The sequence below is a fragment of the Diachasma alloeum genome, unplaced genomic scaffold (genome assembly GCF_001412515.2).
Source record: "Diachasma alloeum isolate Michigan unplaced genomic scaffold, Dall2.0 Dall_scaffold_00543, whole genome shotgun sequence".
Classification (NCBI taxonomy): domain Eukaryota; kingdom Metazoa; phylum Arthropoda; class Insecta; order Hymenoptera; family Braconidae; genus Diachasma; species Diachasma alloeum.
In genome coordinates, this window is record NW_021680675.1 from 241,858 (window position 1) to 258,759 (window position 16,902).

At 35.9% G+C, this 16,902-nt stretch overlaps 2 protein-coding genes across 2 annotated transcripts in view; one reads left to right on the top strand and one right to left on the bottom strand.

The window, feature by feature from the left end:
• Positions 1 to 16,902, bottom strand: part of LOC107043030 (protein tipE) — a 134,687-nt gene that overhangs the window by 21,451 nt on the left and 96,334 nt on the right. The gene's annotated exons all lie outside the window — the stretch shown is intronic.
• Positions 5,101 to 8,145, top strand: LOC107043034. Its single transcript, XM_015264334.1, has 2 exons — positions 5,101 to 5,399; positions 7,002 to 8,145. The coding sequence occupies exons 1-2, from the start codon at positions 5,293 to 5,295 to the stop codon at positions 7,585 to 7,587; spliced, it is 693 nt and encodes a 230-aa protein (XP_015119820.1). The 5' UTR covers positions 5,101 to 5,292; the 3' UTR covers positions 7,588 to 8,145.

Below are 16,902 nucleotides of genomic sequence, written 5' to 3' on the forward strand. Positions count from 1 at the left end.
GATCGATCTATCGCTTAGCTCTTCGTCATGTTGTCAATATCGATTTTTCTGTTTTTTATGTTTCAGTTGATATCAACAATATGACAAAGAGCTAAGCGATAGATCGATCATCTTATAATGGTTCAAACAACGTTTTGCCAAAGTTTCATGGCATTTGACCATAAAAAATTTACTCTTGTGAAAAACTCCCGCCAAAATTGCTTACATCAATCCTTAAAGAAACATTGACATATACTTTTCAAGCCCTGATTTAATTGCTATTACTGCACGGATAGAAATTTTTGATAAAAATTAATATATGATGATCAAATTTTATTCTACGTTAGAGAAATTTTATTCTGACCCATAATTAATTTTACCCTTCCAGTCCAATGATTTTTATGTAGATAACGAAAATTCTAAAACGGTTGGTAAATTTTATCCTACTGGTACAGTAATTTTTACTCTGCCGGCACGGTAATTTTTATTTTTATCAGGATAAAATCTCTCTAACGTAAAATAAAATTTGATCATCATATATTAATTTTTACTAAATTTCGGGATAGGAATGAGGAAACCATGACTCATAATACACTTTTATAGAACGGTAGGATAATTTTTATCAAAAAATTCTCTCCGTGTGGTGATTCTTTCAGTAATTATGAAAAAAAAACGATTTTCTTTTTTAAATCATATAAACACTGTGCTGTAACTCAACAACGAATTGTGCGACCCCCACAATATTCTCATAGAATCAAGAGGGTATTGTTATTAATTTTTTGAGGCATGATTAATTGCGTTTTGATGAGAATTTTTTGCATCCAAATTTTAGCCAATAGAATTTCACTATTCGACTGTAATTTTATCTGGTCAACACGATATTTAACTGATTATTTGCGATAATTCCACTGGTAATTTTTCAAGTTAGTATATATATACGAAAAACAAAACATTTCCTGATTGAGTGAGCCTCTCATTGGAACTGACAGATGGATTTTGTCTCATAGTGTAATTCTCTTAGGCGAAATTTAGATGGAAAAATTCTCTTCTGAATAGGAGCTTGGTATTGTATTTTTGCTATGAATTATCAATTTATTAAATTATCTGATGAAGTTCAGTGAATTCACTTCCACCTGTAATTTCATTCTTTAATTATTAAAGAAATGAGTGGAGAATTGAATTTCGCCAACTTCAAGTGTGAAGATCGTTCATAATTTCAGCTTTTATAGCCCTCAAGTGAATGTTAAAGAGGAATGACAAGTGCGAATTTAAAATTCACGTGGTACAACACTTTTAACGAGTCTCTCGACGAGAGTGTGAACAGAACTCTTTAGTATTTCTCTTGGCCTTTTATTCTCTTGAGGACTTGCAGTAAGTGCTGTACTCCTGAATATACAATAGGATATGTAACACCTTTTCTTCTGTAATTTTTCGTTCTTTGTTGAAATTCTGTGGTTTTTTATGCAAACAATTTGCATTCCTTCCTTGTTATTTTTCCAACTAATTTTGCTTTTTCAAACTATTTCATTCAATCGTCTGTAAATTGAAAATATTCTGCAAAACTTATATAGAGAAAATTAAAACATTTTCTAAATTTTAGAAACCATAATTTCCAATGCTTACGCATTAAGCCATGACTAATTCCAATTTCATGACAATGTTTTGAATGATCGTTGAAAAATAATTTTAATATTTTATTTTCTGAAAAATATCAATTTTTTTGAATCATTGTGAAGAATTGAATTTTAATTGGTGCCAATGAATAAAACCTGCTAATGTCTACATTGATGAAAAAAATTATGCAATTCGATTGATTTCTTATAAGAAAATTTCATAAAAAAATTCAGAAAAAAAGACCACATACCTACATACAGACACCATCTAAAAATCGCATATTCGGACTTTGTAGGCCATATTTAGTTACCCTAACACAAAAAATTGGAAACTTTAGTTCTCGCGATTACAAAGTTTCCATTCGGAAGCACTGTTAGAAAAAAAAAGAAATTTCATGGACAGTTGACTACCAATTTTCAGCACAGTGACACTGAATGCCATTTAGGGGAAAAAAATCATGAAATTTCAGGTTTCACTGAAAATTGAGTAAAATCCTAAAATTTTAGGGGGCATAAAGACGACAATTCCTTAATGTATTTGAATTTCCAATCTAATATGAATATTCAGTATCAAATTGCATTGAATTTTCAGTGTAATCTGAAATTTTATGATTTTTTTTCCTGAAGCGGATTCAGTGTCACTATCCTGAAAATTCAAGAATATATTTACCAGAATTTTCTGGCTTACAGTTCTGTTTCATTTTTCCACGAGATTCTGAATTTTCAATGACAAGATTTCCTGAAATTTTAGTGAAATTGGAACACGATAAAAATTTCAGGAATTTGGCACGGATAATTCAGACAAAAATTTTCAACAGTGCAATATGCTCGTCATCATCCACGGAACGATGCATGTTGATAAAAAGATTTTCATAAATCAATTAACTTTTTCCGAACTTCAGAAACTTGTTTCCCCATATTTCCGAAAAATCCATCCCATTAAATTATATTAAATCAAATATTATTGACCCAATTACTTTTATATTTGTCTCCACATACCAAATTCCCCACCTCGATAATCTATTTCCGCAATCAGAATAACCCCAGCGCATTAATTAAACAAACTCACTGAAACGTAAACGCAGAAAGGTGCGTTTGAATCCCACCACTCCCTCCGACCGCTTGCCATGGTAACATTCACGCGCAACGCTATTCCGTTACCAGTTCCTCCCCACTTGTCCAACCGCAGCGAGGTCGATTTCGCCTTGTGCCACGTGATGCCACACTGTAACTGTACTGTAACACGAACGACATTCTCCTCGCTACCGACGGCGCAGACCACGCGGCGCATCACCAGTATCTTCGCCATTTCTCGCGGCTCACCATGTCCAACAATCCTCTCCCGACTGATTCTTCCGTATGGAATCAAAGTATTCAACGACGTTTGGCGAAAACCTCAGCAGAACGTTCACGCGAATATCGGGATCGTCAACGTCTACACCGGTCACCAAAGAAACCGCCTAAAACCGCAGCAGAACGCGTTCGTGAGTACCGTGCGAGACAAAAGGCCAAGGCGGCCATTCAGCATGCAAATCAGGCGTTCGTCGATCCGTTAGCACTCCCTACGGACTCGGTATCTTCTTCAGCATCGTCAACAGCAATTGACAAACAACCAATAAGCATTTTGAAGCCTTTGTCAATCGTGAGTTCCTCGCCTCTATATCCCTACAAGAACTTCGATCACGATTCAAGTGCCCATGCAGAATTCCACAAACAATTCATAGACAATCCCTTCGGTTACGTGTGCACCATCTGCGATCGTCTCTGTTTCAAAAATGATATTAAATTCGTTGAATCGAAATACTCAACAATTCTACATCCTGAATTTTCCAATGTTCCCTGGGCCAAGATTCAAGCGTGTGATACCTGCAGAACTTACCTGAAACGATCTAGATTCCCGCCATTATCAAAGACTAATGGTTTTTGTTACCCAAAAATTCCGGATAATCTACCGGAATTGGATTCACTGACGAAAAGACTCATCTCCCCTCATCTTCCATTCTTCCAAATTCATAGATTCCGTCATTCATGTGATTCTCCTGCTATTTACGCACAAACAATTAATTTTCCTGTTGCTGAAAAAACCTTGGTGGAAAGGTTACCTAGAGGTATGAACGAGGATCATTGTATCAACGTGAACATCAATGAGAGGAAGATACAAGAAACAAGGGAGTTGATAGGTTTGATTGATAAACCAACCCTGAAAACGTGGTTGAATTATTTGGTAGAAACGCCTCTTTATAAGAAGCATGGAATAACAATTGATGAAGCATTCTTCGAGGATAATTTCTCACCGAAAATTCTCAGAGATCAATTAAGCGAAGAGATTCCAGAAGAGGAGAGCCTCATTGCTGACCAACAGACGCTATTATGGAACGATCTCAATTATTTCCAAGCAAACCCACCGGAGTTGAAAATTTTGCACAGTTCATTGTTGGAAAATCATATAGAAGAGTTCTCGTTCCCTTCTATCTATCTGGGAACCCCGAGAAGCTTCACCATAGAACGTACTCCTCGTGTGACCCCATTCATGATCATGATGAGTGAGATAAAACGTTCGGACAGACGAGGCGTCACTCCAGAGCACCTTTTCTACATGGCGATGAAGATGATGACATTGAGAGTTCGTGCTAATCTCCCTGCCAGGATCATGAACAAGGGAACCAATGATCAAGAACGATGGCAATCAGAAGAGTTTCTGAATAACTTCATCGAGAGTAATCTCACCTTCCTGAGATCATTACCCAATTCCCCCTGGCACTGGTCTGAACGAGGAAAAGATCTCCTGGCGATGATCAGGCAGATTGGAAGACCCACGATGTCGTTAACTTTTCAGGCCAATGAGATGGATTGGAATCAACTACTTCAGACTTTGTTCAAGTGTAGACACGACGGTTGTGAGATTTCGGAAGAAGCAGTCCGGCAATTGACCCCATTCCAAAAAAGCAAATTAGTGAATGACGACGCCGTCACCTGCGCCCTCTACTTCAGCGCATTGATCAATGTCTTGATGGGGATTCTTCAGTCTAAAAAATGGTCGCCATTTAAGCAGTATCGAGTGGCTCATTACTTCAAGCGTATCGAGTTCCCTCATGATGGCAGTACTAAAGTGCATGTCCTCTTATGGCTTGACGGAGCTCCAGTAGATCCACTTGGTGTCGACAAACGCGAGGCAATTGCGATGATCGATAAACTGATTTCTGTATCAGGTGAGAATGCCACGAGCAACATTGACCTCCAGGCACATAGACACGGCCCTACATGCTATACAAAAGTACTTCCAGGTAGTGAGATGTGCCAATATGGAGCACCGTTTATGCCATGTGAGGAGACGATGATATTGGCACCGATGGACAAACTGCATCCGGGCTTTTCGAGATACGCAGAACGATTTAGAAGCATTAAACAGAATCTAGAGATTTTTGATTATCCAGATATGAGGAGTTTTTATGAGGGCAATCAGATCATCTCGAAGGAGCATTATATCGATGTTCTTAGAGCTGGGATCAGTCAACCAACGGTTTTTTTGAAGAGGGAGCCTCCTGAGAAATGGCATCTTGGATTCAATCCTTTCATTCTTAATGTGCTCAACTCATGTATTGATGTTCAGTTTATCCTGGATAATCATACTTGTGCAGCTCATGTTATTGATTATGTTGATAAAACAAATAAAGGGATAAGTGACTTACGACGAAGGATCATGGCAATCGCTGATGAAAACCCTGCATTTGATATCAGAGAGATGACGAAAAAGTTGATTGGAGATGTGTTGAGAACCGTGGAGATTACAGCTCAGGAGGCTGCTTGGTATGAGAAAACAAATTTCATTTATATATTCTTTCCTTAATTCCATTGTTGCGATGCAGTCATTTCAATTTTCATATGAAATTTAATTATTAATTATTATCCTTCACTATATCATGCGTTGATTGAATATAAATTTAAAGGCATATTTTTCTGGTTCTACATAAATAACCATTTGATTTTATGGTATCAAATTCTCATCCATATTTTTCAACAGTTAACATTTTATAGGCGATGGCGAGACAAATTCGCATTTTGTTGATAATTAAATCGTAATTATCTCGTTAACTGTTGGGAATGGACCTAAATTTCTAATAACTGAAAAGATGCATCATAAAATTACCAACATTTTTTATACCACCATTTTGTTTGTAGTTCCATCAGTGTAGAAGATATCCCCCCCTACAGGAGCTTTATATATAGGGGGGTGGGGGTCGCACTGGATTCTCGATATACAAAACCGCCTTTCAAAGTACACCCCTCTTTACAAAACGCCTCTCTTTATACAATTTCCCTCTTTGCAAAACCCCCTCTTTACAACTCCCCCACATATATGACTCTCCATATAAATCTGCCCTTTTACGGCCGACCCCACACCTAGATCCTCTTAGGTAAAACTCCCCCCATCGATGAAACCACCATTTAATAAAATCCCCCCGGATATCACTATCCCCATGTATAATCCCCCCATACATGAAGCACCCTCTTTACCGACCCCCCCCCCTAAAAAAACAAATTTTTTTTTATTTTAGAAAATATTTTTTTTCCTAAAATTAAGTATATTTTGGTTTAAAATTAATCCCAATTTTCATCATTAATTTTGAATGCTTTTTTTCCAATACTTGGAAAAAATTTTCTAGATTTTTTATTATTTTTATCACAAAAGTTTGTGACTGTTGAACATTTTTCTGTACTTTTTTTTCTAAATTTAAATCTTTTTCTAATCTTGAAAAAGTCAGTTTTTTAGAAAACTGATTTCGACACTTCTTAATTAATTATTATCGATAATGCTAAATTATCGATGAAGCACCATTCAAAATTTATTTCAGATTTAGTCTTCAAAACTGTAAATCTCTCTATATAATAATCTGGTAAATTAAAACAATACGGAGAGAAATGTTCAGCAAAAATTACGGAACTCACAGTTCACTCACCGATTACGGAATCGCCTCAGAAAATTTAAGTGACGGTATCGTAATTTTTCACAAGAGATTCAGGTAAAAATTACGGAACGCTCTGGAAAAATCTCGTGATTTTAGGTAAAAATTACGTGACAGTTCCGTAACATTTCCTATAACCACATTTCGCTCCGGAATTACGAAAAAGATACGTAATTTGTATTGAATATTTCTCTCCGTGACCGCAAAAACTTTCTGAGTTCATATGGGGTCATATGACTATTATGCAAGGGTTTTTTTTTTATAATTTTTTTTTCTGTATAATGCGAACAGTTGAACATACCCACGATGATTGGTGGAGAGGGGGGGGGGGCTTCGCTCGCTCGAGGCGCCCCCTATGTGTTCATAATATTTAAATTCAGCGTTCTGATTTCCCTTTGGCAATTGCGTTCCAATCACATCACGATGAATTATTCTCGTGTTGCAGGTACTTATTGAGGGAACCCATGTGTAAAACTTGTACAAAGATTGTTTATATACCAACCGTCTGGCCAAATGAACGACAAACTAGTAGTAAGAAAAATAGTGACGAAATGGAGGAAGTGATTTGTGATGAGAATCCATCAGAAATGATCAAAACTGATATGTTCCAAAAGTACGAAGAGAGACCACAGGCAATGGAACATGTTACTCTTGCGCAGTTTGCTGCCAAATATTATTGGAATACGAAAAACGAGTACTTGAGGCGAGAAGAGCCCTCTATAATAAGATACCATAATTATGATCCGGACAAGGAGATGGATGAGTACAAGAGGGAGATGGTGACATTGCATCTCCCATTTCGCTGTGAACAGTGGGAGATTCTGCTTGATAACAAGTTTGTCGAGCTTTTCGATGAGAATGAAGAGATTATCCTGCAGCGGAGGAAGGAGTTCGAGAAAGATTTAGATGGTAAAAGGGTTATTGACATCTGTGAAGAAATATGTGATGAGAGCGGAGAGACGTGTGATTTCGGAATGCGGGACTTGATTAACGTGAGTTGGTCGGTGAAGACAGAGCCTATGATGGAATAAAATTAGTACAGAAAGTGAATATTTTGAAATGTGAGTCAAAATTGTATTTTTCAATCTTTATTTATACATTTATCTCATGAATAAATAACTTCAGGGAACATGTATTTACTGGGGCAATCACAGAATCCCTCAAATTATATATAAATAAAACTTTGAAATAACTTTAGACGATGAATAAGGTTTTTATGCTGAGAATAATGTGAGAACACAAAGGTTACTCCAGAAATTGATGGATCGATCAGTCCATTCTGAGAACGAAACTCTCGAAAGTCCAACTATTATCCATTGCTCGTGAACAGGATCGGACGGTGTTGGAACGCTTCCAAGTAATAGTCATCACCGAAATTAGGATGATCAGAGAGGAACTAGTAACTCAAACTGTGGGGGTCTCTATTTTTTGTGTCCCCGAGAGAATGGGTCCACTTGGAACGAAACTGAAGACTAATTCGGAATAGAAACTGTCGTCGGGAGAAAAAGTAGAAATGTACTATGTGGAGGTTTACGAGTTCAGAGAAGCGTGATGTTGATAAGACTTCGTGATAAATAATACGATTGTATTGAATATTATGGATATTGTCTATGTGTGATCCAATTACTTGGTGATAGCTCATGACATGATCGAATGATTGTACTATTGTGATGATAAAAGCAAAGCTTTCAATTTTTTTCTTGTTTTATTTTTATGGGAATGAAGAAGGGGTCATTTATATACTATAACTAGCGCCACCCTGGCCAACGGAATGATGTGCTGATGTCATTTTTGCATTTTTTTCTTTTTTTATTTTCCAAATTTTTTCCGAAATTCATTATTCATAATTATTATCATTGATATTACTATATATATAATTATTGAAAACAACGTTTCCATTCATCATTTTTCCACACTTCCAGTCGACGATTCCGAGAACTTAAAATTGTTCTAAATCTGCAAAAATTTTCTCAAATTTTCCATAAAATCTGGAGATTTTCTCTAGTCCTCTTTTGAGAAAATTCTAGAGTTCTACGAAATTGATGCGATAACTGAAGAAATGTATTGAATTTTTAACATTGCTTAAGCCGTTTTGATATCAACGAATCAACATCAGAATCTCTATCTCTATTAAACTCAGGTACCAGTTTATTATGTTCAATACTCATTTATAAGAATTCATGGTCCCAACTACCTTCTGACAGAACCTGAGTTAAACTCTGGTGAAATCCTGAATAAACTCTGATTAAACCCTGGCTATACACATCTTAAACATTCATTGAATCTTCATTAAACCGAGACTGAAAGCGAATTCGAGGTCTGAATGTAGAATTATTAGACAAAACGAAATAATACGCAAAATTTTGATGACATTTCAGTTGAAGGTTAATGGAACATGAAAAAATAGAAGAGAATACTGAAATAAGAATTTCAAAAAAAGAAACTTTCGGAAGCAAATTGCTAGTTTATAAGCAACAATTACTATACTCATGTCTCTATATAATAAAAAAATAAGGCCAAAAATTCAAGTGACGCTTGAAATTCAGGAGTCGTTGAAAACTCAGGCGAGATTACAGATTCAGGCGACGCTAAGCTGGTAATGTCGGCCCAGGGTCGGGCCAATGTTGGTCCAGGATTGAACCAATGTCGGCTCAGGGCTGGGCCATATATCGGAACCCCCTCATATAGGGAGCTTCCTCATATATGCCCCCCTCATATATAGGGACTCCCCTCACATATGGGGACCCCCTCATACTTTCAGAACTGCTATTTCTGTTGCACTTAACAAGTTTGCCTAATTGGTTTTGTTTTCTCAATTTTTTTCGTTTCTTCAATAACATTAATATTTTTGTACTCTTATTTTCTATCATTCCTTTTGATTCACGTTTCACATCTCCATTCATTAAAAATTTTCTGTGTTCATCTCATTTCACCGTCAAATTTAAATAATGAAGCTGTTGAAGAAACCTCCATGGTGATACCTGCATGGTTACATGAAAGGGGAGAGGGACGGAGCCCCCTAGTTCATTAAAAAAATGCTATTGCCTACTTGTTCCTATGAAAATATCAGCGAAACTCAGGGCATTATAGAATATATCACTGAATCATTGCAAATTATCTAAAGGTAGTTCGCTAGAACGAACTGATTTTAGTTATTGAAGATATTTTCATCACAACTTCCTGTCTCAACATCAGAAGATTGTCTCTGTACTCGTCCAAATATTCTTGATCATTTTTTATTCAAATTGATGGAATGGAATACAGGTGCTGACTTATTCCATGGCTCACAGAAATGAACATCAGTTAGAAATCACCTAGGAGACCGGAATAAATTGATTTACAATTCACTCGACTCGACCTTTGAAAGCGAGCGTTGGTTTAAATAATGCACGATAACGGAAAATTACCTAAAGCTTTTTATGGACCAGGAAATTTTCTACACGAGGGTCATTGATGCTTTTCTCTCATATTAATGGATCTGGGGATAAAAGACGCTGACCTGGCAATTCAAAGGTTTACATCTTGGGATCTATCGATATTTGCGACGTACCTTGGTAATTCCTTCCTGAAATATTTTTCATAATCTAACTATAAAAATTCAGAGGTTGCCTGCACCACAGTATACATAAAGTGTACGTTAATATATAGTTGGCTGAATATTTCTCGGAAGATGTGGACTATTTGAGTAACCAAGAGGTAAAACTATTTGTGTCGAAAAATGCATTCGAATACCGTCAATGCCACGTTACCCAGTTAATCCCACTGAAAGTTTTCCATGTCTTGAATGAAGGTCAGATAATGATATTTTTTGCATCCGAATGGAAGCCTTTTTTCGGTTTTCGATTTTCTAATTTTGATTGCAAATGGTCTAGAATGCTATGAAACGTGAAGAAATGATGTTTCCGTCACATTGTGATGAAAAATATTGTTCGTAACTCATGAAAAAATATTTTTTACACTCGTTACGAAATATACTATTTTAGGGTCATGTCTGTATGTATGTATCCGACAACTTGGGTTTTTGGTGATTAAGTTTTAGAACTTCAACATAACTGCGGTAAAATTTGTAGATAAAAATCTGAAATTATGGCTCATTATAGCTATTATTGAGAACAACTTTGGCGTGCTGTTTCATATGAAGAGAAATATTCACTAAAAAATACGGCACAATTCATGTAATCCGTAATGGGGAATCGTTTCCCGGCAATTTTAAAAGGAATAGAAGAGAAGAAATCTGAAACATTCAGTGAATTCTCAGGTTCATCACCAAACAAAGTACGAAATTGTCATGTAATTTTTTCCGAAGAAGTAAAATCTTACAGAAACTTCCCGACTTATTATGCCTTCAAAATCAAAAATTCTTGAACGTTCAACAATTTTTATGAAGCCGGTGAGTTATTTCTACGTTCCGTTGCGTAAAATTTCTCAATCGTTGGGAAAAAATTACGAAACGTCTTGTTGTCCCCACAGCGGTGAGTCATCAGACGGGTAGCTATTTTTTATGGATGAAATCGTAAAATTTACGTGGCGATTCGTACAATTTCAGTTTCGACTCACACTTTTTATTGAATTTTACTTCGCTCGCGGATTACGTTTCGAAACGTAATTTTTACTTTTTTTCTGGTAATTTTTATTGAATTTTTCTCTCCGTGCAGCCCGATCGGTCCAGTGGTTCCTAAGATATAACAACTTATTTAAATATCGTTTTTCCTCAATGTCTCAAAAAATACTGCACTGATTTCAATTTCAAAAAAACTCGGCGCGATGGCCTTTATGTAAGTCAGTCAGAATATATAGACGACTCTTTAATATCAAATTTGGAGATATTGCCGTTTTTTATGAAAATCTTATACACATGATAACTTGAGAAAAAATGGCGATAGCAGGTCGAAATTTGGTATGATTATAGCTCTTACAACACTGAAGGTTGGTCTTTTGAATAGGTGCAACTGGGCGAGCAGTTTTGGAGATATTTACCTTTTTGTATAAATCTATTTCACTAAAAGGTTGAATATTTTCCATTCGCAAGCTTACTCCCAATGGAATTGGTAGAAATAAAAAAATTAAGAAACTAATGACATAAAAAGTAACGGTCACATGCCTTCTGTCTGATAGGCCCGAACCCCTTCGTGTTTACAAGTATGCGAATAACTAACAAACCGCTGAGGTGATCGTTTACATGATCTAATCAGTTCCAAATTACATGAAGACGCATCGATTGAAAAAAAAGTTGATTCGGATCATTTATTCAGGAGAGATCGTTGGACAAAATTTTCGTCACGTACATACATACACTGATAGACTGCATTAATTATTGTTAACAAATGGATTTGGTTAAAGGCTAGGGTCCATTTAGTCTCATCAAATGTTCACTCGTTAATAGTTAACGAATGCATATTTCAGAAGTCTCGTTTGGCTTGACTCTCACCTTTCATGTGAACCATTCGTTAACTATTAACGAATATTTGTTTAATCATATTCAACTCTACCGTTCGTTAATAGTTAACGAATCTCGTTTGGAATAAATGAATCATTCTATCAGTGTACGCACGTATACACACACACACAGTCATGTCATCAAAAACTTTTCAGGATGACTCAAGAGGTCATGAAACGTGGAGAAATCATCGAAATTCAACGTTTCATTTTCTGGGTCATTGCAATAACTTCCGTTGGATTGGAAAGTTAATGAATTATTTTTCAAAAATAGAAAAAAAATGCAAATTACTATTGCATATGTATATACTCCTCTTTGAATCGTAAGATAGTTCGGTATGTTTGAGGCTGTCGATCTTTTATAGTGTGTTTGTATTGTGAATTTCTTTGGAGAGATTTCCTTGGGGGTATTTTGGACGGGCAATCGTGCCCCGGAATAAAATACCCAATCTCCATTCTCATTATTTTTATTTATGAGTGGAGTAAAAGGACTATCGAGGATCATTTGTGTGCACTCAACGTTTTATGCGTTTGCAAAGGGTTAAGAGATATTTTCTTTCGTTCGCTTTATACTTTTTCCATTATTTGAAAACTTTTACTGACTATGACACACCCGCGTTTGTAGTTAAGAATTTCTATTAAATGAAAACTTGAATCATAAAAATTTGTTTCAGTGTAACTTTGGAGTTATGCTTGGCGTGACGACGGAGTGGTACCTGCGAAACTTTATATCTATAGTGCCCTGATCGAAAAAAATTTTGTCGCGTCTGTGACGCACTCAATCTCTCAACTAAGCTTTTTCACAGGGTAAGAAGTGAAAATAAATAGATGAATTAACACACGACTATTTAAAAGGTCAAGGGTTAAGGTTAACCAGCGTAAAATTATATTTTAGGAGAAAATAGCTTGACGTAACAATTTCGGACACTTAGCAAGAAAAGAATATTTCGATTTGAATCTCTCTGTTATCTTTATTTGTTCCTTTTTATTTATTTATTTCATAACTTAACTTAATTTCATAACTTCTTTATTTTCAAATCAATTTTTTGTTCACTTACAATACCACAGGAGTTTCGACATCGGGTATTTCCCGATAAGTTCATTGCAAAAAAAACTTGACCACCCTGTTGTATTGTGGAACGTCGAAGGAAATACCGGATTAATTTTGTGGTATTTGGGAGAGAATTTTTCCCATCCGAGTTTCTGCCAATAGAATTGCACTATTCCACTGATATTTTATATAGTCAACTCGATATTCAACTGATAATTTGTAATAATTCCACTGGTAATTTTTCATGTTGGGTTTTCTTTTTCATAAAGTTGATTGACAATGAATGATTGTTTTGATTGTTAACTTTTTATTCGCCTTGCGATTGGTTGATGGATCAATCAATGATTTCCATGACTACGAGGATGTTATTGTGCGTCACAGCGCTCAATTGAAGGTGGTTGCGCGTGACAGCGCGCATGATTGCCTAGTACAGTCAAGTTTTTCAGGAAAAATCACTCGTGCTTCGCACTTGTGATTTTTAAACCTGAACAACTTGCCCTTTCGTTTGGTTACAACGAACCTATCGGGAAATACGTGATAAATTTGAAGCTCTTGTGTTATTACATACGAGGATTTTTCCGTCCAAATTTCAGCCAAGAGAATTGCTCCATGAGACGGAATCGTTCTGTCAGTTTCAACCAGAGGTTCACTCGATCGAATGATTTTTTGTTTTTTATACAGCAATTATCAACGAAAATTATCAAGAAATCATCAGCTGAAAAGTATGTAGGTTGTACCACATGACGTCGAATGGTGGTGTCAAGATAACTAATTTCGGCCTCAACAGTTCGAATATACTATTTCTAGACTATGTCCGGATGTATGCGTGTGCGAAAAAATTATAGTTTAGATGAATCCAATTGTGATTTAAAAAATTATTCCCAATGCCAACTTGACCGAGTTCAATCAGGAGATTGATTGCATCATCTATTGTTAAAACAATTTGTTTTGAAACCAATATTGTGGGGAAGGTAAATAAATTGAATGTTGGCAATATTGACTGCCCCAACTCGTTGCGTCGTCATTGATACAATGTCGGTTGCCAACATTGAGGCTTTGTTGGCTACCAACGTTAAGACTATGTCGGCTATCAATATTGGGGCTATGTTGGCTGTCAGCATTGAAGGAATGTTTGCCACCAACATTCCACGGACGAAACAATTTAATAGAAAAACCTATCGAATGCGTTAGAAAATTCTATTGAATTTCTATTGAACTGTTCTATTAGTTTTTGGCCGGTTCTATTGAAATGTTCAATAGAAAATATTCAGTAGAAAAAATCAATAGAATTTAATTTTTCTACATAACTTATTCTATTGGGATATTTTCTATAGAATTTCCTCGGCTAAAATTTACTAAGTTTTTTCGTTTGATTTCCTTGATGAGAAGAAAAGAAAAAAAGAATCAAAAAAACTTAGAAAATTTGAGTCGAGCAAATTCTATAGAAAATATATGATAAGAATAAGTTATATAGAAAAATCGAATTCTGTTGACTTTTTCTATTGAATGTTTCCTATTGAACATGTCAATAGAATCAGCAAAAAACTAATAGAAAGTTTGATAGAAATTCAATAGAATTTCTAACGAATCCGATAGGTTTTTCTATTAAATTTTTTCGTGCGTGTCAGGCAATCTTGAATTCAATGAATCATTGAATTCACTCAAAAATACATCGTCATAGAAATTCCATTCGGAAGAAAATTAGAAGCTACTTTATTAGCAAAAATATAATGACTATGTTGTGACGAAAGCAATTTCCCATTTGTTCGTGAACATCTTCTACACGGATGTTTGTAACTCGAAAACGTGAGACGTCTATAACTTCCCTAACACTTTTATATGCACGGGTTTCCATCTTGAAAACTTAGTAAATAGCGTTAGAAGTTCTCCAGTTCTCGTAAACTTCTTTAACTGTGATTACTGTAATAGTCGAGCTGATTTCTACAGTCTCTAAAAATATCAAAGTTAAAAAAAATCGACTCGATTGTAAACGCGATAACTCCGAGTGTCACTGTATTGAACAGTGGAGCTCGAATTCAGCATCTACTCACTGCAATATTGAAGTTTGGAAGTATTGATGAGGCAAATGGGTTTAATATTAAGTTTCAAACTCGTTACGCTAGTTTTTCAATGATAATGGAAGTGAGGAAAGCAATAAGGTAACTTGTCGAAAGTAGAAACTCTGAAGTAATGTTATTTGCCTCCAGCATTAGATTGAATTATATTGAATATAGTTTATGAAATGGACATAGCTGCTATACAATAGGTTATTGTAATTGAAACAATCAGAGTTAAAAAAATTATGATTATTCTCCATTCAACCTAGATAATGTAAATCACGAATGTCAGCGCTCACTTGAACTGATAATTGACGACAATCAAGTTTTTAGATTAAAATACAGGGCAACATGCTTGATCGACGATTAAAGAATCAAGAAAATGTGGGATATTCGGTAAGGATCGACGGGTTTTGTAAGGTATAATACTCGGAATTATTATATATCGTATTAGAATTTATTCACAGCAAACGGAACTTTGGTTTACACCATGAGAGCTGGAACGAGAGTGTGCTCCCGCGACAATGGTATTAATCCTCCGATCGAGGATGTCCGAATTATTGCGAATTGTCGCGAGGTGACGTAATAAGGTATTCGGCTGCTAAGGCAAGCTCGAATACAATAGGTTGAAATAATGCGAAATAAATATACGCAGCTTCGCTACAGAAAACCCTCATTATTATACTTCTAATGCTGAAAAAAATGGTTATCCTTTCTAAAAAAAAAGCATGGGCGTTGAAAATTTCGTGAGGTTCGTTGATTCCTAGGGTGGCGACGGAGGGGGAAAGTGCAGGTTTAGACTTCTTTGTAAGACAAGTACACCAAGAATTTAGGCCTGAGCCAAGTCAATTTATTCACAATAATTTAGATGGACTTCACAATAATAAATAAAATTAGAAAAAATAGAAATTTAGTATCGATAATTGTTCTTGATAATGATCTGGGAATGATCGTTGAAGCACTGGTGAATTTTCATTGTTAATTCTCACTGATAATGTTCGATAAATCACTGAAGATTTTCCGTTGATTTTACTAGCTAAATGTCATGTTGAGTTTACTGTACAAGTGATAACTGATTATCGATGATTTTACTATATAAACGATAACTGTCTCGATGATTTACACGATGACTTCACTCGATAACTTTCGGATAATTCCGTCATATTAAACCAGAATGATTTTCGGTGAATTACTGGCTCTTGAGAAGAGCTGATGAGACCACGTTGTATCCACGAAGGATAATGAGTAACTTGTTATACCTACGAGAGGCGAAGAGTAACTTCCAGGGACTGGAAACGAAATGCGGTATCGAAATGAAAGTGCATTTCTGCCGTTTCGTTCCTGGAAACGAAAGTCGAACCGACACGAAACTGGAAACGAAATTGGAATAACATTATTACGGGAAACGAAACTGGAAACGAAAGTCAAATAACGTTATTGCCGGAAACGAAACTGGAAACTAAAGTCGAATAGCGTTATTTCCGGAAACGAAACTGGAAATGCAAGTGGATTAACATTACCGCCGGAAACAAAACTGGAAACGAAAGTCGAATAACGTTATTGCCGGAAAGGAAACTGGAAACGAAAGCCGAATAACGTTATTGCGGGAAACGAAACTGGAAATGCAAGTGGATTAACATTACCGCCGGAAACAAAACTGGAAACGAAAGTCGAATAACGTTATTGCCGGAAAGGAAACTGGAAACGAAAGCCGAATAACGTTATTGCGGGAAACGAAACTGGAAATGCAAGTGGATTAACATTACCGCCGGAAACAAAACTGGAAACGAAAGTCGAATAAC

Bases quoted from the DNA above. Each gene is read 5' to 3' on its own strand.
- LOC107043034 (XM_015264334.1), top strand. From the start codon at position 5,293: ATGGCAATCGCTGATGAAAACCCTGCATTTGATATCAGAGAGATGACG. The intron at 5,400-7,001 runs GTATGAGAAAAC...CTCGTGTTGCAG, and splicing joins ACAGCTCAGGAGGCTGCTTG to GTACTTATTGAGGGAACCCA.